We start from the raw sequence: 21,065 nt of genomic DNA, 5'->3' as shown, positions 1-21,065 counted from the left end.
CTACTCTGAAACATCAATAAGGTGTGAACTGTCATTAAAGAGAACATTGATGTTCTGTATCCACAGGCATAAAGAGCATCACTAGAGACCAGTCACTTCTCACCTAGCTGTCGTTAATGGACATTCCTGTGAATGCACTGGTAGTTCAGTCGATGGGTACTGTGGTCTGGTCTGCACAGGTGTGCTGCACAGATAAGACATTTAGAATAACATTGTGGGTCAAAGGTCAGCTACCAACTTAAAATACCCATGTGGCCTAAGAGGTACCAAGCTAAGGTCATGACCATTATCAATCATTTGAAGTCAACGTGTGGTTATCTTCGTAGGCTTTAGAGCTCTTATGTTTGCTTTGCAGTGGGACACGTTACGTTCATTGGAGGGATCGGTGGTTAGAACAGGAAGACGGATGGAACCAGTTTCCTCGTTGAGAACACAACCATGCAACATATGTAACCTGACACCAAATTCTTGGTATGGAGAGAGAGAAATCAAAGTTTGACGTGTTTCGCATCGTTCATTCTCACTTTATAATCCACTTCTCACAAGCCGCACACATCCCTTGTGACAACACATACTGTAGGAATTTGTTACAAAGTCACGCTGGTTGAACAGCTGTATATTAACTCATTACTCTAGTCACTCCGCTGTCAGCACCACTGTCATAGCAGAGTGGGGGAGTTGCAGGAGAGGACGGGCAGGCCCTCGCTTCAGTCTCCTCTGACCCAGGAGGGTTAATCATGTTTTAGTAAGCACACTGATGTGGTCTGCTTTGATACGGCAGGCACTGTCTGTCTGTCTGTCTGTCTGTCTGTCTGTCTGTCTGTCTGTCTGTCTGTCTGTCTGTCTGTCTGTCTGTCTGTCTGTCTGTCTGTCTGTCTGTCTGTCTGTCTGTCTGTCTGTCTGTCTGTCTGTCTGTCTGTCTGTCTGTCTACATTTGCTCTCTCCTCTGGCTTTGACACACTCTTCTGAACAAACAACCCTCTTCCCCACACACACACACACACACACACACACACTTCTATTGTTCCAGTGAAGAGAGGAGGAGTGTGTGGAATGTTCTATCCTGACATGTTGTGAGTAAATAGGCCTGATTGGTAAGCAGCAGCAACAGTGGATGGACAGACAGACAGACAGACAGACAGACAGACAGACAGACAGACAGACAGACAGACAGACAGACAGACAGACAGACAGACAGACAGACAGACAGACAGACAGACAGACAGACAGACAGACAGACAGACAGACGCGCTTTGTGTGAAATGGCACCCTATTCCCTACATACCGCACTACAAGGGCTCAAAGGGCTTGAGTCAAGAGTAGTGCACTATGCAGGGGATAGGGTGTCATTTGGGACATAGCCAACGAGACAAACAGTACAGCTGCACCTGGGAATCTTGGACCCAAACGGAGCAGGCAGCACATTCATCATGTGTCCTACCCCCACACATGGGATGGGATAGACAGACTGGGAAGCATACAACAGTAGCCGCCTGGGTCTGGTCTGCAGACCTCTGCTTGTAGTTCCACTGTAGTTCCAAACAGTTCACGTTTTGACTCCTCACAATGACAAACTGGCACCCAGCACTGTGCTCTGAGGCAGACCTGAGTTCAAATAGTCTTTATTTTTTCTCTTTCTGATACTCTGCTCGAGTGACATAGAGTATGGAAAAGTACTTGCGGATGAATATGAAAATCTGAGTATTGCAAAAGGATTTTACATTGATCAGAAATAAATGTTGTCCCGAAACACACATGCATGACAAGTATTCTTCCTCATTTGAACTTTCTCTTTCATGGCTTTCCAGAATGTTCTCCTCTGTCAGCAACCAGACTCACACAGACTGACAGACAGACACAACTAGTTGTCCTGCCTTAGATGCATGATGTATGTTTATACTGGGTGTTTTCACCCCCTGTTTGTCTTCTATGTCAACATACAGTTACAGAGAGAGCAACTGGTGCTCTGCCCAGTAGAGTGGTGTAAAGTGCTGCTGGTTCTGGTGGTGTGTAGTGGTGTAAAGTGGTGCTGGTCCCTGTGGTCTGTAGTAGTGTAAAGGTGTGCTGGTCCCTGTGGTCTGTAGTAGTGTAAAGGTGTGCTGGTCCCTGTGGTCTGTAGTGGTGTAAAGTGGTGCTGGTCCCTGTGGTCTGTAGTGGTGTAAAGTGGTGCTGGTCCCTGTGGTCTGTAGTGGCGTAAAGTGGTGCTGGTCCCGGTGGTCTGTAGTGGCGTAAAGGGGTGCTGGTCCCGGTGGTCTGGAGTGGTGTAAAGTGGTGCTGGTCCCGGCAGTCTGTTGTGGTGTAAAGTGGTGCTGGTCCCGGGGGTCTGTAGTGGCGTAAAGTGGTGCTGATCCCGGTGGTCTATAGTGGTGTAAAGTGGTGCTGGTTCCAGTGGTGTGGAGTGGTGTAAAGTGGTGCTGGTCCCGGTGGTCTGTAGTGGTGTAAAGTGGTGCTGGTCCCTGTGGTCTATAGTGGTGTAAAGTGGTGCTGAAACTTAAGAATGGGAAACATCGACATTGCGCACATAGATCTACCACTTCTTAGACTAATTTCTATGTGAATTTGTCCGGGTCGCCCCAAAAACGTACATATTGCAGCTTGAACTTAACTCAAATATTAACTCACAGAGCAGTTCACTCTTAGCCTATAACAAACCAACCCCCTAAAAAAAGGAAGCTTTTTTGTGCTTTGCTCCATCCGATCCTATCCACGGCTATTTGTTACCCTCTTTTCTCATCCTCTCCCTCCTTTTCTGTTTCCCTCCTCAACGGACTGAAGCCCAGGGTGCATTTTTAGTGCCCTCCCATAGAGGTCCCTTAGCTCCTGTTATGATCCTTATTTATGTATCCTGTTACAAATGGAAGTGGTGTCAGGGTCCGGTGAGCAAGGCTGCTCCAGTATTTCCCTTTCAGTTGTGACTGTCTGACAAACTGAGGGATGACTGGACTGGACAGACACTTCTTCTCCGCTGAATGTTGTGTTTTGTTTGAGGCCCATGTCTGTCTGAAGACTCTGGGCCTGCTTGGTTGATTTATTGTAAAGTGGGGGTAGAGTAATGTCCCTGTCCCTGACCACTCTCTCACACCAGCAATGTGTGTGTGTGTGTGTGTGTGTGTGTGTGCGTGCGTGCGTGCGTGCGTGCGTGTAAAAGTCAACTCTCAACAATAACAACAGGACATCATTATTATAAGGTGATATTTGATGATAGTGATGATGATGGTGTACTACAATCTGGTACAACATGGTCATTATCTGGTGGAAGCCTGTCAATCTGTCCCACAGATAAACAATCTCCACAGGTTGTCTTATCCAAGCATGACTGGAATGTGTTTTATTTAAGCATGGCTGGAATGTATCTTATCCAAGCATGGCTGGAATGTATCTTATCCAAGCATGGCTGGAATGTATCTTATCCAAGCATGGTGTCACAACGTCCACAGAAGGTGGCGCCTCTCCCCATTCGGCGGCGCTCGGCGGTCGTCGTCGCCGGCCTACTAGCTGCCACCGATCTCCTTTTCTTTTTCTTTTGTTGATGTCTGGTTTTGTTAGCACCTGTTTTGAGTTAGTTCATTTGTGAGGGTATTTAGTCTGTCTGTTTTTGGTTTAGGATTGTGCGGGATTGTTTCGTGTCATTTTAGTGGAGGTTGGGGATTTGATTTTCCTCTGCCGTTTCGTATTAGGCATTAGGGTTTGCTGGGCTGCGTCCCGACTTGACTTAGGGCTGTTACCTATCGTTTGAGTTCTGTACCCTGCCTTGTTTTTCGGCACTTTGGACTGTATTCATTAAAACGTGTTTTCCCACGTACCTTAGTCTCCTGCGCCTGACTTCACCCCTCCTGCATGATCGAATCTAATGACAGAATCCCGCACCGGAAAAATCATGGAGTCAGCAGGAGCAGAAGCGCCAAGGAATGGGTTACCCAGCACGCCAACATCCTCCATCGCCTGGGTACGGCTATGGACCAGGTGTTGGCGCATCTGGAGAGCTTGGAGAGAAGCGCTCCCCCACCCACGCCAGCAGCTGCTCGACACCCTGCGCCCCTACCAGCGCCGACGGAGTCCAGCCACAGTGGGATTAAGCTCGCGCTCCCGAGGGAGTTCGATGGGACGGCCGCTGGGTGTAAGGGGTTCCTACTCCAGCTGGAGTTGTACCTAGCGACCGGCGTCTGGGAGGGTCCGGACTCGGCTAGGGACAATTATCCGGAGTTCACCCGCCGCTTCCGGGCTGTATTCGATCATCCACCGGAGGAGACAGGAGACGAGGAGTGCCCAGGACTTCGCCCTGGAGTTCCGGACCCTAGCGGCTGGAGCGGGGTGGAATGAAAGGGCCCTGATTGATCACTACCGTTGTAGCCTGAGAGAGGACGTCCGCCGGGAGCTGGCATGTCGGGACACTACCATAGAGGTATAAATTCCATCACGGTGGGTTTCAGTTACCCGGTACCTCTCATCACTACGGCGGTGGAGTCATTTCACGGGGCACGCTTCTTCACAAAACTGGATCTCAGGAGCGCGTACAATTTGGTGCGTATCCGAGATGGGGACAAGTGGAAAAACGCATTTAGTACCACATCTGGCCATTATGAGTATCTCGTCATTTATTTATTTTATTTTTATTTCACCTTTATTTAACCAGGTAGGCAAGTTGAGAACAAGTTCTCATTTACAATTGCGACCTGGCCAAGATAAAGCAAAGCAGTTCGACAACATACAAAAACACAGAGTTACACATGGAGTAAAACAACATACAATCAATGATGCAGTAGAAAAAAAAAACGAAAAAAATATGACTATATACAATGTGAGCAAATGATGTGAGATAAGGGAGGTAAAGGCAAAAAAATGCCATGGTGGAAAAGTAAATAAAGTATAGCAAGAAAAACACTGGAATGGTAGATTTGTAGTTTGAAGAAAGTTCAGAGATAAAATATAAATAATATGGTGCAAAGGAGCAAAATAAATAAATACAGTAGGGGAAGAGGTAGTAGTTTGGGCTAAATTAAAGATGGGCTATGTACAGGTGCAGTGATCTGTGAGCTGCTCTGACAGCTGGTGCTTAAAGCTAGTGAGGGAGATAAGTGTTTCCAGTTTCAGAGATTTTTGTAGTTCGTTCCAGTCATTGGCAGCAGAGAACTGGAAGGAGAGACGACCAAAGGAGGAGTTGGCTTTAGGGGTGACCAGAGAGATATACCTGCTGGAGCGCGTGCTACAGGTGGGTGCTGCTATGGTGACCAGTGAGCGGAGATAAGGGGGGACTTTACCTAGCAGGGTCTTGTAGATGACCTGGAGCCAATGTGTTTGGCGACGATTATGAAGCGAAGGCCAGCCAACGAGAGCGTACAGGTCGCAGTGGTGGGTAGTATATGGGGCTTTGGTGACAAAACGGATGGCACTGTGATAGACTGCATCCAGCTTGTTGAGTAGGGTAATGGAAGCTATTTTGTAAATGACATCGCCGAAGTCGAGGATTGGTAGGATGGTCAGTTTTACGAGGGTATGTTTGGCAGCATGAGTGAAGGATGCTTTGTTGCGAAATAGGAAGCCAATTCGAGATTTCACTTTGGATTGGAGATGATTGATGTGAGTCTGGAAGGAGAGTTTACAGTCTAACCAGACACCTAGGTATTTGTAGTTGTCCACAAATTCTAAGTTAGAACCGTCCAGAGAAGTGATGCTGGACAGGCGGGCAGGTGCAGGCAGCGATCGGTTGAAGAGCATGCATTTAGTTTTACTTGTGTTTAGGAGCAGTTGGAGACCACGGAAGGAGAGTTGAATGGCATTGAAGCTCGTCTGGAGGGTTGTTAACACAGTGTCCAAAGAAGGGCCAGAAGTGTACAGAATGGTGTCGTCTGCGTAGAGGTGGATCAGAGATTCATCAGCAGCAAGAGCGACATAATTTATGTATACAGAGAAAAGAGTTGGCCCAAGAATTGAACCCTGTGGTACCCCCATAGAGACTGCTAGAGGTCCAGACAGTAGGCCCTCCGATTTGACACACTGAACTCTGTCAGAGAAGTAGTTGGTGAACCAGGCGACGCAATCGTTTGAGAAACCAAGGCTACTGAGTCTGCCGATGAGGATGTGGTGATTAACAGAGTCAAAAGCTTTGGCCAGGTCAATGAATACGGCAGCACAGTATTGTTTCTTATCGATGGCGTTTACGATGTCGTTTAGGACCTTGAGCGTGGCTGAGGTGCACCCATGACCAGCTCTGAAACCAGATTGCATAGCGGAGAGGGTGCGGTGGGATTCGAAATGGTCGGTAATCTGTTTGTTGACTTGGCTTTCGAAGACCTTAGAAAGGCAGGGTAGGATGGATATAGGTCTGTAGCAATTTGGGTCAAGAGTGTCACCTCCTTTGAAGAGGGGGATGACAGCAGCTGCTTTCCAATCTATGGGAATCTCAGACGACACGAAAGAGAGGTTGAACAGGCTAGTAATAGGGGTTGCAATAATTTCGGCAGATAATTTTAGAAAGAAAGGGTCCAGATTGTCAAGCCCAGCTGATTTGTAGGGGTCCAGATTTTGCAGCTCTTTCAGAACATCAGCTGAATGGATTTGGGAGAAGGAGAAATGGGGGAGGCTTGGGCGAGTAGCTGTGGGGGGTGCAGTGCTGTTGAATGCAGTAGGGGTAGTTAGGTGGAAAGTATGGCCAGCCGTAGAAAAATGCTTATTGAAATTCTCAATTATAGTGGGCTTATCGGTGGTGACAGAGTTTCCTATCCTCAGTGCAGTGGGCAGTTGGGAGGAGGTGTTCTTATTCTCCATGGACTTTACAATGTCCCAGAACTTTTTAGAGTTGGAGTTGCACGAAGCGAATTTCTGTTTGAAAAAGCTAGCCTTGGCGTTTCTAACTGCCTGTGTGTATTGGTTTCTAACTTCCCTAAAAAGTTGCATATCGCGGGGGCAGTTCGATGCTAATGCAGAACGCCACAGGATATTTTTGTGTTGGTTAAGGGCAGTCAGGTCTGGGGAGAACCAAGGGCTATATCTGTTCCTGGTTCTAAATTTCTTGAAAGGGGCATGCTTATTTAAGATGGAGAGGAAGGCATTTAAAAAAAATAACCAGGCATCCTCTACTGACGGGATGAGGTCAATATCCTTCCAGGATACCAGGGCCAGGTCGAATAGAAAGGCTTGCTCGTTGAAATGTTTCAGGGAGCGTTTGACAGTCATGCCGTATGGGTTGAAGAATGCTGGGGTGTGGTGGTGTACATCAATGACATTCTGATCTACTCCGCCACACGTGCCGCGCATGTGTCTCTAGTGCGTAAAGTGCTTGGGCGACTGTTGGAGCATGACCTGTACGTCAAGGCCGAGAAATGTGAGTTCTCCAAACAAGCCGTCTCTTTTCTGGGGTATAGCATTTCCACATCCGGGGTGGTGATGGAATGTGACCGCATTGCGGCCGTGCGTAATTGGCCGACGCCGACCACGGTTAAGGAGGTGCAGCGGTTTTTAGGGTTTGCCAATTACTACCGGAGGTTTATCCGGGGCTTTGGGCAGGTGGCGGCCCCCATTACCTTACTGATGAAGGAGGGCCCGGTGCGGCTGCAGTGGTCGGTGGAGGCGGACGAAGCCTTTTGTCGGCTGAAAACCGTTTACCGAAGCCCCAGTGCTGGCGCATCCGGACCCCTCTTTGGCATTCATAGTGGAGGTGGACGCGTCTGAGGCTGGGGTTGGAGCTGTGCTGTCACATCGTTCGGACGCGCCCCCGAATCTTCGCCCCTGTGCTTTCTTTTCTAAGAAGCTGAGTCCGGTGGAGCGTAACTATGATGTGGGGGACAGGGAGTTGCTAGCTGTGGTCAGGGCCCTGAAGGTGTGGAGACATTGGCTTGAGGGGGCGCAACACCCTTTTCTCATCTGGACTGATCACCGTAATCTGGAGTACATCCGGGCGGCGAGGAGACTGAACCCTCGCCAAGCCAGGTGGGCTATGTTTTTCACGAAATTTCAGTTCACTATCTCGTTCATACCAGGTTCCCAGAACAGAACACCAAGGCCGACGCACTGTCTCGTCTCCACGACTCTGAGGAGCGGTCCATCGACGCTACTCCCATACTTCCAGCCTCCTGTCTGGTGGCACCGGTGGTCTGGGAGGTGGATGCGGACATCGAGCGGGCGTTGCAGTCCGAACCTACTCCACCTCAGTATCTCCCGGGGGTTGGAAGTACGTTCCGCTCGGTGTCCGTGATCGACTGATCCGGTGGTCGCACATGCTACCCTCCTCAGGTCATCCAGGGATTGAGCGGACAGTGTGGGCTCTTAGAGGGAAGTACTGGTGGCCCACTTTGGTGAAGGACGTGAGGCTCTATGTCTCCTCCTGTTTGGTGTGCGCCCAGTGTAAGGCCCCTAGACACCTGCCTAGAGGGAAACTACAGCCCCTCCCCGTTCCACATCGGCCATGGTCCAACCTGTCGGTGGATTTCCTCACGGATCTCCCGCCGTCTCAGGGGAACACCATGATCCTGGTCGTTGTGGATCGGTTCTCAAAGTCCTGCTGTCTACTCCCTTTGCCCGGTCTTCCTACGGCCCTACAGACCGCGTAGGCCCTGTTTACTCATGTCTTCCGGCACTACGGGGTGCCTGAGGACATCGTCTCGGATCGAGGTCCCCAGTTTACGTCCCGAGTGTGGAGGGCATTTATGGAGCGACTGGGGGTCTCGGGAGAATGGGCGAGGTTCATGCCATGGGCCGAGATGGCGCAGAACTCTCTCCACCACTCCTCTACTAACCTGTCGCCCTTTCAGGTGGTGTTGGGTTACCAGCCGGTCCTGGTATCCTGGCATCAGAGCCAGACTGAGGCTCCTGCGGTGGAGGATTGGGTACAGCGCTCTAAGGAGACCTGGAGCACCATCCAGGAATCCCTTAAACGGGCTGTGGGATGGCACAAGGAGAGCGCTGACCGCCGCCGCAGTGAGGCCCCCGTGTTTACCCCGGGGGACAGGGTCTGGCTCTCAACCCGGAACCTGCCCCTCCGCCTGCCCTGCCGGAAGTTGGGTCCGCGATTTGTGGGGCCGTTTAAAGTCCTGAGGAGAATAAACGAGGTGTGTTATAGGTTGCAGCTCCCTTCGTATTACCGGATTAACCCCTCGTTTCATGTGTCTCTCCTCAGGCCGGTGGTAGCTGGTCCACTGCAGGACGCTGAGGTGTGGGAGGTCCCTCGGCGTACACAGTCCGGTCCATCTTGGACTCCAGGCGTCGGGTAGGGGGCCTGCAGTACCTCGTGGACTGGGAGGGGTATGGCCCGGAGGAGAGGTGCTGGGTACCGGTGGAGGACATCTTGGATCCATCACTGTTGCAGGAATTCCACAGCCTCCATCCGGATCGCCCTGCGCCTCGCCCTCCGGGTCGTCCTCGAGGCCGGCATCGGCGCGCTGAGGGAGCCGCGCGTCAGGGGGGGGTACTGTCACAACGTCCACAGAATGTGGCGCCTCTCCCCGTTCGGGCGGCGCTCGGCGGCCGGCCTACTAGCTGCCACCGATCTCCTTTTCTTTTTCTTTTGTTGATGTCTGGTTTTGTTAGCACCTGTTTTGAGTTAGTTCATTTGTGAGGGTATTTAGTCTGTCTGTTTTTGGTTTAGGATTGTGCGGGATTGTTTCGTGTCATTTTAGTGGAGGTTGGGGATTTGATTTTCCTCTGCCGTTTCGTATTAGGCATTAGGGTTTGCTGGGCTGCGTCCCGACTCGATTTAGGCCTGTTACCTATCGTTTGAGTTCTGTACCCTGCCTTGTTTTTCGGCACTTTGGACTGTATTCATTAAAATGTGTTTTCCCACGTACCTTAGACTCCTGCGCCTGACTTCACCCCTCCTGCATGATCAAATCTTATGTCACATGGTTGGAATGTATCTTATCCAAGCATGGCTGGAATGTACTTTATCCAAGCATGGCTGGAATGTATCTTATCCAAGCATGACTGGAATGTGTCTTATCAAAGAATGGCTCTAATGTATCTTATCCAAGCATGGCTGGAATGTGTCTTATCAAAGCATGGCTGGAATGTATCTTATCCAAGCATGGCTGGAATGTGTCTTATCCAAGCATGGCTGGAATGTGTCTTATCCAAGCATGGCTGGAATGTGTCTTATCCAAGCATGATTGGAATGTGCCTTATCCAAGCATGGCTAGAATGTATCTTATCCAAGCATGGCTCGAATGTGTCTTATCCAAGCATGGCTAGCATGTATCTTATCCAAGCATTGGCTAGAATGTATCTTACCCAAGCATGACTGGAATGTGTCTTACACAAGCATGGCTGGAATGTGTCTTATCCAAGCATGGCTGGAATGTATCTTATCAAAGCATGGCTGGAATTTGTCTTATCCAAGCATGGCTGGAATGTGTCTTATCCAAGCATGTCTGGAATGTGTATTATCCAAGCATGGCTAGAATGTATCTTATCGAAGCATGACTGGAATGTGTCTTATCCAAGCATGGCTGGAATGTATCTTATCCAAGCATGGCTGGAATGTGTCTCATCCAAGCATGGCTAGCATGTATCTTATCCAAGCATTGGATAGAATGTATCTTATCCAAGCATGACTGGAATGGGTCTTATCCAAGTATGACTGGAATGTGTATTATCAAAGCATAGCTGGAATGTGTCTTATCCAAGCATGGCTGGATTGTATCTTATCCAAGCATGACTGGAATGTGTCTTATCCAAGCATGACTGGAATGTGTCGTATCCAAGCATGGCTGGAATGTATCTTATCCAAGCATAGCTGGAATGTATCTTATCAAGGCATGGCTGGAATTTGTCTTATCCAAGCATGGCTGGAATGTGTATTATCCAAGCATGGCTAGAATGTATCTTATCCAAACATTGCTGGAATGTGTCTTATCCAAGCATGGCTGGAATGTATCTTATCGAAGCATGACTGGAATGTGTCTTATCAAAGCATGGCTGGAATGTGTCTTATCCAAGCATGGCTGGAATGTGTCTTATCCAAGCATGGCTGGAATGTGTCTTATCCAAGCATGGCTGGAATGGGTCTTATCCAAGCATGGCTAGCATGTATCTTATCCAAGCATGACTGGAATGTGTCTTATCCAAGTATGACTGGAATGTGTCTTATCCAAGCATGGCTGGAATGTGTCTTATCCAAGCATGGCTGGAATGTGTCTTATCCAAGCATGGCTGGAATGGGTCTTATCCAAGCATGACTGGAATGTGTCTTATCCAAGTATGACTGGAATGTGTATTATCAAAGCATGGCTGGAATGTGTCTTATCCAAGCATGGCTGAATTGTATCTTATCCAAGCATGACTGGAATGTTTCTTATCCACGTATGACTTGGAATGTGTTCCATTCTCCTAATATTCAGTGGTTGTGTGCATGTTGTTTTGATCAACATGTCGTTGTTTCCACACTCAACTGGGCTCTGCTAATTATTTTAACACTTAGCAACCACCTATAGATACAGAACCCTCCATCACACAGACAGTTAGACACGGCAGATGAGAACAACCCAGTAAAAGAAATAACACACTTGTTCAGTATATCTCTCTGTTGTTTTCTGGCTTTGGTTCAACTGTAGATCATGTCTGTCATTATTTGGAATATCATTATTTTGACTTCATAGCAATCTGAAATGAATGGATATCTTCACTTTGTGTTCACATCAGATGTTGTTGAACTTTCTGCTCATACAGTGTTGGTAACTTTGCATGAATGGGGGAATCTGTCTGTGTCCTCATAGTGTATGTCTGCAGTGCAGCTGGAGCTAGGTCAGAGGCACTCCAACATTAGTGACAATCTGGTTAGCATTATCTACATGTCAAGGAAAGGAAAGATCCCTTGTCTGCCACTATTGATGTTCTGTAGATCCATCTCTCCCCCCCTCACTTTTCATCCCTCGCTCATTTCATTCATATGACTTGGTTTGGATTTGGTATTATTGGAAGTGGGGATTTTTCTTAATGTCTGGTGTTGTGTTTCTATGGTGATGTCCTTGCTGTCTCTCTCCTAAAGAGTTAGTTATCTCTTCCTAACTGGTCCAACATACTGTTCCTCACATGAGTCACTCTCTTTAGAGGCTTATAGAATTCTAAAGAGTATAGGGAAACATCAGTGAGGAAGTTTTTTCCCACTCTTGGGGGTGATGTGCAGGACAGATGGATATGGGTCTGTGCAGTCAGTCTTGTGGCAAAAAGAAGAGAATAACATAACTGGAATGGCAGATGTGTGTCTAACCTAGATAGAGGAAGAGGGGAGGGAGAGCCGCAACACTGCCTGCCATGGCACAGACAGAACTAGCCCCATCTTTCATTTGTTCCCTGGTATTTTTATGACAACTCATCAGGTTCATGTGCAACGGGCCCATTCTTGTAACCAAACACAGAGCTGCAGAAACAAGCATCTCTCTCTCTTTCTCTCCTTGTCTCTCTCTCTCTCTCTCTCTCTCTCTCTCTCTCTCTCTCTCTCTCTCTCTCTCTCTCTCTCTCTCTCTCTCTCTCTCTCAATTCAATTCAACTCTCTCTCTCTCTCTGTCTCTCTCCAGCTCTGGGACAGATCATGCTGTATGTGGATGGAATGAACGGCCTCATAAGTCACAACGAAACCGTCCAATGGCTTTACACACTCGTTGGATCCAAGGTACAGTACGAAGTTCCCTGCAAAGGAAATATCATTGTACTTTTGCATTTGACCATAAAACAACTGTAAAACATGCAAGACCGACCTCCTTGGTGGTGTGACAGCTCTCCCCAATTCTCTGATGGCCAGGTCAATCTATTTTCTCCCCCAATCCCTCTCTATCTGTCCCCTCTCTCCTCTCTCTCTCTCTCTCTTTCGCTCTCTCTTTCTCTCTCTCTGTCTCTCTCTGTCCCCTCTCTCCTTCTCTCTCTCTGTTCCCTCTCTCCTTCTCTCACTCTCTCTGTCCTCTCTTTCTCTCTTGCCCACTCTATCTCTGTCCTTTCTATCTCTGTATTTCTCTCTCTCTCTCCCTCTTTCTCCTCTGGGCGAGAGTGTCTCTGTATTTCCTGCTCTAACCGATTCTCCTCTGCTCCTTCTTCCTGGCCAAGTGTAACACACAGCATGTTTTTGATCATGTCCTGTTCAGGCACTCACTTTATTACACACAGATCTTCACATCCCTTCCTTTTTTTCTCTGTCTTTCTTTCTCTTTTCTGGCTTTACATTCTGGCTGTACCATGCCTCGGCATTATTCACCCCTACAAGTACAATCCCTGTTCCCTTATTTCCTATACATCCTCTATCAGGCCATTATCTCAACCACTCAGGGTTGTCAGAGCAGGAAAACCTCTTATTGGGCACTATGTAATGACACATTTAAACCCTATCAGTGGTTAACATGCATGCTGTACCTCGTTGGTCACATTTAAACCCTATCAGTGGTTAACATGCATGCTGTACCTCGTTGGTCACATTTAAACCCTATCAGTGGTTAACATGCATGCTGTACCTCGTTGGTCACATTTAAACCCTATCAGTGGTTAACACGCATGCTGCACCTCGTTGGTCACATTTAAACCCTATCAGTGGTTAACATGCATGCTGCACCTCGTTGGTCACATTTAAACCCTATCAGTGGTTAACATGCATGCTGTACCTCGTTGGTCACATTTAAACCCTATCAGTGGTTAACATGCACGCTGCACCTCGTTGGTCACATTTAAACCCTATCAGTGGTTAACATGCACGCTGCACCTCGTTGGTCACATTTAAACCCTATCAGTGGTTAACATGCACGCTGCACCTCGTTGGTCACATTTAAACCCTATCAGTGGTTAACACGCATGCTGTACCTCGTTGGTCACATTTAAACCCTATCAGTGGTTAACATGCATGCTGCACCTCGTTGGTCACATTTAAACCCTATCAGTGGTTAACATGCACGCTGCACCTCGTTGGTCACATTTAAACCCTATCAGTGGTTAACATGCACGCTGCACCTCGTTGGTCACATTTAAACCCTATCAGTGGTTAACACGCACGCTGTACCTCGTTGGTCACATTTAAACTCAATCAGTGGTTAACATGCATGCTGTACCTCGTTGGTCACATTTAAACTCTATCAGTGGTTAACATGCATGCTGTACCTCGTTGGTCACATTTAAACCCTATCAGTGGTTAACATGCATGCTGTACCTCGTTGGTCACATTTAAACCCTATCAGTGGTTAACATGCATGCTGCACCTCGTTGGTCACATTTAAACCCTATCAGTGGTTAACATGCATGCTGTACCTCGTTGGTCACATTTAAACTCTATCAGTGGTTAACATGCATGCTGTACCTCGTTGGTCACATTTAAACCCTATCAGTGGTTAACATGCATGCTGCACCTCGTTGGTCACATTGAAACCCTATCAGTGGTTAACATGCATGCTGCACCTCGTTGGTCACATTTAAACCCTATCAGTGGTTAACATGCATGCTGTACCTCGTTGGTCACATTTAAACCCTATCAGTGGTTAACATGCATGCTGCACCTCGTTGGTCACATTTAAACCCTATCAGTGGTTAACATGCATGCTGCACCTCGTTGGTCACATTTAAACCCTATCAGCGGTTAACATGCATGCTGTACCTCGTTGGTCACATTTAAACCCTATCAGTGGTTAACATGCATGCTGTACCTCGTTGGTCACATTTAAACCCTATCAGTGGTTAACATGCATGCTGTACCTCGTTGGTCACATTTAAACCCTATCAGTGGTTAACATGCATGCTGCACCTCGTTAGTCACTGATGCCAAGGATGTTATGGCGCCTATACAGTTATAACATGCAGAATGAGATTGGTATGGTCCCTGGTGCATAAAACCGGTTCTGCTCTGCTCTGCTCTGCTGTGTGTGTGTGTGTGTGTGTGTGTGTGTGTGTGTGTGTGTGTGTGTGTGTGTGTGTGTGTGTGTGTGTGTGTGTGTGTGTGTGTGTGTGTGTGTGTGTGTGTGTGTGTGTGTGTGTGTGTAGTTCCGTCTGGTAGTGAAGACAGCTCTGAAACTGTTACTGGTGTTTGTGGAGTACACTGAACCCAACACTGCCCTGCTCATCCATGCTGTCAACACCGTGGACACCAAGAGAGGTAGGAAAGACCAGACCACTACCCTACACACACACACACACACACACACACACACATTGTAGACACCACGGGAGGTAAGTGTGTGTGTTTATTGAAGAAGACTGTAACTCTCTCCTCTGGTGGGGTTTAGTTACCTGCCTCTGTAAAAGCTCCACATTGTGTCCTCTCCAGTAGTGGGGGGGAGGTGTGTGTGTCTCCACTCTGTCTAAGCCCATCACTGCTGTGGCTGTGTAAAGGAGAGAGAACCTGATACCAGGAGCTCTGGGTGAGACTGAGATGGTCCATGACCCCACTGTCTGACTGCAGCGCTGCCTCTCTCTCTCACACACACACACACACACACACACACACACACCACACACACACACACACACACACACACACACACACACACACACACACACACACACACACACACACACACACACACACACACACACACACTCACACACTCACTCACACACACACTGCTACTACTACCCTGGAAACTGTTCAGGACACTTGAGCTGCCTCCAACTAGTCCAACTGTACATGATCTACTCCTGATATCATTACTGTTTCAGCTTCTATTAGTCTAATATTACATGATCTACTCCTGATATCATTACTGTTTCAGCTTCTATTAGTCTAAAGTTACATGATCTACTCCTGATATCATTACTGTTTCAGCTTCTATTAGTCTAATGTTACATGATCTACTCCAGATATCATTACTGTTTCAGCTTCTATTAGTCTAATATTACACGATCTACTCCAGATATCCTTACTGTTTCAGCTTCTATTAGTCTAATATTACACAATCTACTACTGATATCATTACTGTGTCAGCTTCTATTAGTCTAATATTACACAATCTACTCCTGATATCATTACTGTTTCAGCTTCTATTAGTCTAATATTACATGATCTACTCCTGATATCATTACTGTTTCAGCTTCTATTAGTCTAATGTTACATGATCTACTCCAGATATCATTACTGTTTCAGCTTCTATTAGTCTAATATTACACGATCTACTACTGATATCATTACTATTTCAGCTTCTATTAGTCTAATATTACACGATCTACTCCTGATATCATTACTATTTCAGCTTCTATTAGTCTAATGTTACATGATCAACTCCAGATATCATTACTGTTTCAGCTTCTATTAGTCTAATATTACATGATCTACTCCTGATATCATTACTGTTTCAGCTTCTATTAGTCTAATATTACATGATCTACTCCTGATATCATTACTGTTTCAGCTTCTATTAGTCTAATATTACATGATCTACTCCTGATATCATTACCGTTTCAGCTTCTATTAGTCTATTTTTACACGAACTACTACTGATATCATTACTGTTTCAGCTTCTATTAGTCTATTATTACACAATCTACTCTTGATATCATTACTGTTTCAGCTTCTATTAGTCTATTATTACACGATCTACTACTGATGTCATTACGTTTCAGCTTCTATTAGTCTAATATTACACGATCTACTACTGATATCATTACTGTTTCAGCTTCTATTAGTCTAATATTACACAATCTACTCCTGATATCATTACTGTTTCAGCTTCTATTAGTCTAATATTACATGATCTACTCCTGATATCATTACTGTTTCAGCTTCTATTAGTCTAATATTACACGATCTACTCCTGATATTATTACTGTTTCAACTTCTATTAGTCTAATATTACACTATCTACTACTGATAGCATTACTGTTTCAGATTCTATTAGTCTAATTTTACACGATCTACTCCTGATATTATTACTGTTTCAACTTCTATTAGTCTAATATTACACAATCTACTACTGATAGCATTACTGTTTCAGCCTCTATTAGTCTAATATTACACGATCTACTCCTGATATCATTGCTGTTTCAGCTTCTATTAGTCTAATATTACATGATCTACTCCTGATATCATTACTGTTTCAGCTTCTATTAGTCTAATATTACATGATCTACTCCTGATATCATTACTGTTTCAGCTTCTATTAGTCTAATATTACATGATCTACTCCTGATATCATTACCGTTTCAGCTTCTATTAGTCTATTATTACACGATCTACTACTGATATCATTACTGTTTCAGCTTCTATTAGTCTATTATTACACGATCTACTACTGATATCATTACTGTTTCAGCTTCTATTAGTCTAATATTACATGATCTACTCCTGATATCATTACTATTTCAGCTTCTATTAGTCTACTATTACACAATCTACTCCTGATATCATTACTGTTTCAGCTTCTATTAGTCTAATATTAATTGATCTACTCCTGATATCATTACTGTTTCAGCTTCTATTAGTCTAATACTACACGATCTACTCCTGATATCATTACTGTTTAAACTTCTATTAGTCTAATATTACATGATCTAATCCTGATATCATTACTGTTTAAACTTCTATTAGTCTAATATTACACTCTCTACTACTGATATCATTACTGTTTCAGCTTCTATTAGTCTAATATTACACAATCTACTCCTGATATCATTACTGTTTAAGCTTCTATTAGTCTAATATTACACAATCTACTCCTGGTATCATTACTGTTTCAGATTCTATTAGTCTAATATTACACAATCTACTACTGATATCATTTCTGTTTCAGCTTCTATTAGTCTAATATTAATTGATCTACTCCTGATATCATTACTGTTTCAACTGCTATTGGTCTAATATTACATGATCTACTCCTGATATCATTACTGTTTCAACTTCTATTAGTCTAATATTACACAATCTACTACTGATATCATTACTGTTTCAGCTTATATTAGTCTAATATTACATGATCTACTCCTGATATCATTACTATTTCAGCTTCTATTAGTCTAATATTACACAATCTACTACTGATATCATTAGTTTCAGCTTCAATTAGTCTAATATTACATGATCTACTCCTGATATCCATATGGTTCCATTCAAAGTGTATTTTATATATATATATATATATATATATATATATATATATATATATATATATATATATATAATATATATATATACACTGCTCAAAAAAACAAAGGGAACACTTAAACAACACAATGTAACTCCAAGTCAATCACACTTCTGTGAAATCAAACTGTCCACTTAGGAAGCAACACTGATTGACAATAAATTTCACATGCTGTTGTGCAAATGGAATAGACAACAGGTGGAAATTATAGGCAATTAGCAAGACACCCCCAATAAAGGAGTGGTTCGGCAGGTGGTGACCACAGACCACTTCTCAGTTCTTATGCTTCCTGGCTGATGTTTTGGTCACTTTTGAATGCTGGCGGTGCTTTCACTCTAGTGGTAGCATGAGACGGAGTCTACAACCCACACAAGTGGCTCAGGTAGTACAGATCATCCAGGATGGCACATCAATGCGAGCTGTGGCAGGAAGGTTTGCTGTGTCTGTCAGCGTAGTGTCCAGAGCATGGAGGCGCTACCAGGAGACAGGCCAGTACATCAGGAGACGTGGAGGAGGCCGTAGGAGGGCAACAACCCAGCAGCAGGACCGCTACCTCCTCCTTTGTGCAAGGAGGAGCAGGAGGAGCACTGCCAGAGCCCTGCAAAATGACCTCCAGTAGGCCACAAATGTGCATGTGTCTGCTCAAACGGGTAGAAACAGACTCCTTGAGGGTGGTATGAGGGCCCGACGTCCACAGGTTGGGGTTTTGCTTACAGCCCAACACCGTGCAGGACGTTTGGCATTTGCCAGAAAACACCAAGATTGGCAAATTCGCCACTGGCGCCCTGTGCTCTTCACAGATGAAGCAGGTTCACACTGAGCACATGTGACAGACATGACAGAGTCTGGAGACGCCGTGGAGAACGTTCTGCTGCCTGCAACATCCTCCAGCATGACCGGTTTGGCGGTGGGTCAGTCATGGTGTGGGGTGGCATTTCTTTGGGGGGCCGCACAGCCCTCCATGTGCTCGCCAGAGGTAGCCTGACTGCCATTAGGTACCGAGATGAGATCCTCAGACCCCTTGTGAGACCATATGCTGGTGCGGTTGGCCCTGGGTTCCTCCTAATGCAAGACAATGCTAGACCTCATGTGGCTGGAGTGTGTCAGCAGTTCCTGCAAGAGGAAGGCATTGATGCTACGGACTGGCCCGCCCGTTCCCCAGACCTGAATCCAATTGAGCACATCTGGGACATCATGTCTCGCTCCATCCACCAACGCCACGTTGCACCACAGACTGTCCAGGAGTTGGCGGATGCTTTAGTCCAGGTCTGGGAGGAGATCCCTCAGGAGACCATCCGTCACCTCATCAGGAGCATGCCCAGGCGTTGTAGGGAGGTCATACAGGCACGTGGAGGCCACACACACTACTGAGCCTCATTTTGACTTGTTTTAAGGACATTACATCAAAGTTGGATCAGCCTGTAGTGTGGTTTTCCACTTTAATTTTGAGTGTGACTCCAAATCCAGACCTCCATGGGTTGATAAATTGGATTTCCATTGATTACTTTTGTGTGATTTTGTTGTCAGCACATTCAACTATGTAAAGAAAAAAGTATTTAATAAGATTATTTCATTCATTCAGATCTAGGATGTGTTATTTTAGTGTTTCCTTTATTTTTTTGAGCAGTGTATATGGTTAATTTGAATGCAGAGCATAGTTGGATTGTGGTACCTTTGGACCGAATGTGTGGTGAATGCTTTGTGGTGCAGGCTGTAAGCTGTGGTCCAATGCCATGGAGATTCTGGAGGAGAAGGATGGGGTGGACACAGAGCTGCTGGTGTATGCCATGACCCTCATCAACAAGGTCGGTCTCTCTTTATTCCTCTCTCTCTCTTCATCTCTTTTTCACTCTCTCTTTACATCTTTTTCTCTCTCTACATTTGACTCACATCTCTTTGTCTTTTATTTCTTTCTCTCTTTCTACATCTCTCTCTCTCTAAATACATCTCTCTCTACATCTCTCTCTTTACAATTCTCTCTCTCTCTCTCTCTCTCTCTCTCTATCACTCTCTCTCTCTCCCCCTCCCAAATGATGACATTTGTGTGTTTGTTTCAGACTCTAGCGGGCCTGCCTGACCAGGACTCATTCTATGACGTGGTGGACTGTTTGGAGGAGCAGGGCATGGAGGCCATGTCTCAGAGACACCGTAGCAGGAAGGGAACAGACCTGGACCTCATGGAGCAGTTTAACATTTACGAGGTACTTCCACCTCCTCGGCTTAGTGGAATTCACTTCCTGGCTTAGCCACTTAACTAGTTTGTTGTAGAAACACTACCAGAGCGCTATAGGTGCAAAACTTGGTCAAATATACAAATAAATACTTGACAAGCTTGATTTAGTTGGTCCTCAATGGATCAATGGAATAGTCCTAAAGTGTTGACCCATGTCTGCTAGGGACCTCATGTCCCCTGCTAGTCTAACTGTTCCCTGTTGTGCCTCCAGACTGCTCTGCGCCACGAGGACGGGGACGACGAGAGCCAGCCGCCTACCGTGGGTCGGAAGAACCGGCGGCGTGCCAGCGTGGGGGGCACCAACGACCGGCGAGGCCTGGAGAGGAGACGAAGCCGGAGACACTCCCTCCAGAACGGGAGAGGCCTCACCTCGGCCCCCGCTTCCCCCAGCAGCCCTCACTCTCACGGGGGACACAACGGTAGCTTCCTGCCCTTCGGAGGCCAGGGCATCGACGACGTCAGCGAGAGGTGAGTTGGAGCAGAGGAGAGTGGGTGATGGGGGGGCAAACAGGAGAAGGGGAGGGGGAGAGGTAGAAAGTGTGAATGGGTTAAAGGGAGAAGCATATCCCTGCTTCTGTTGTTAACTGAAACTTGCCAATATGATCTTAAATGGTCAGCTGAAATTGTTTGGTTTATTTTTACTTCACTACCCAGAGAAGTCAGCTGTGAGGAACGGGAAAACACACAGATGATTCTGGATCCACGATACAGTTCAGAACAGGAAAGGGTTTGACTGCCAGTGTTGTATTACGTTACAGTCTTAGACAGATGTGTGTGTTCCAACCAGAGCCAATATGAATGAA

General features: G+C 46.2%; 1 protein-coding gene across 2 annotated transcripts in view; it reads left to right on the top strand.

Moving 5' to 3' along the window:
• The window catches only part of fhod3b (formin homology 2 domain containing 3b), a 260,469-nt gene that overhangs the window by 209,319 nt on the left and 30,085 nt on the right, over positions 1–21,065 (top strand). For both annotated transcript variants that reach the window (XM_082975790.1, XM_082975791.1), the window contains exons 6-10: positions 12,504–12,598; positions 14,938–15,049; positions 19,740–19,834; positions 20,087–20,230; positions 20,474–20,730. In XM_082975790.1, the coding sequence (XP_082831916.1) occupies positions 12,504–12,598; positions 14,938–15,049; positions 19,740–19,834; positions 20,087–20,230; positions 20,474–20,730 (703 nt within the window). The remainder of the gene's footprint in view (positions 1–12,503; positions 12,599–14,937; positions 15,050–19,739; positions 19,835–20,086; positions 20,231–20,473; positions 20,731–21,065) is intronic.

Source organism: Salmo salar, chromosome 05, assembly GCF_965601325.2.
Source record: "Salmo salar chromosome 05, fSalSal1, whole genome shotgun sequence".
Lineage (NCBI taxonomy): Eukaryota > Metazoa > Chordata > Actinopteri > Salmoniformes > Salmonidae > Salmo > Salmo salar.
Note: the sequence above shows the minus strand (reverse complement) of the source record. Positions and strands in the feature narration are given on the sequence as shown.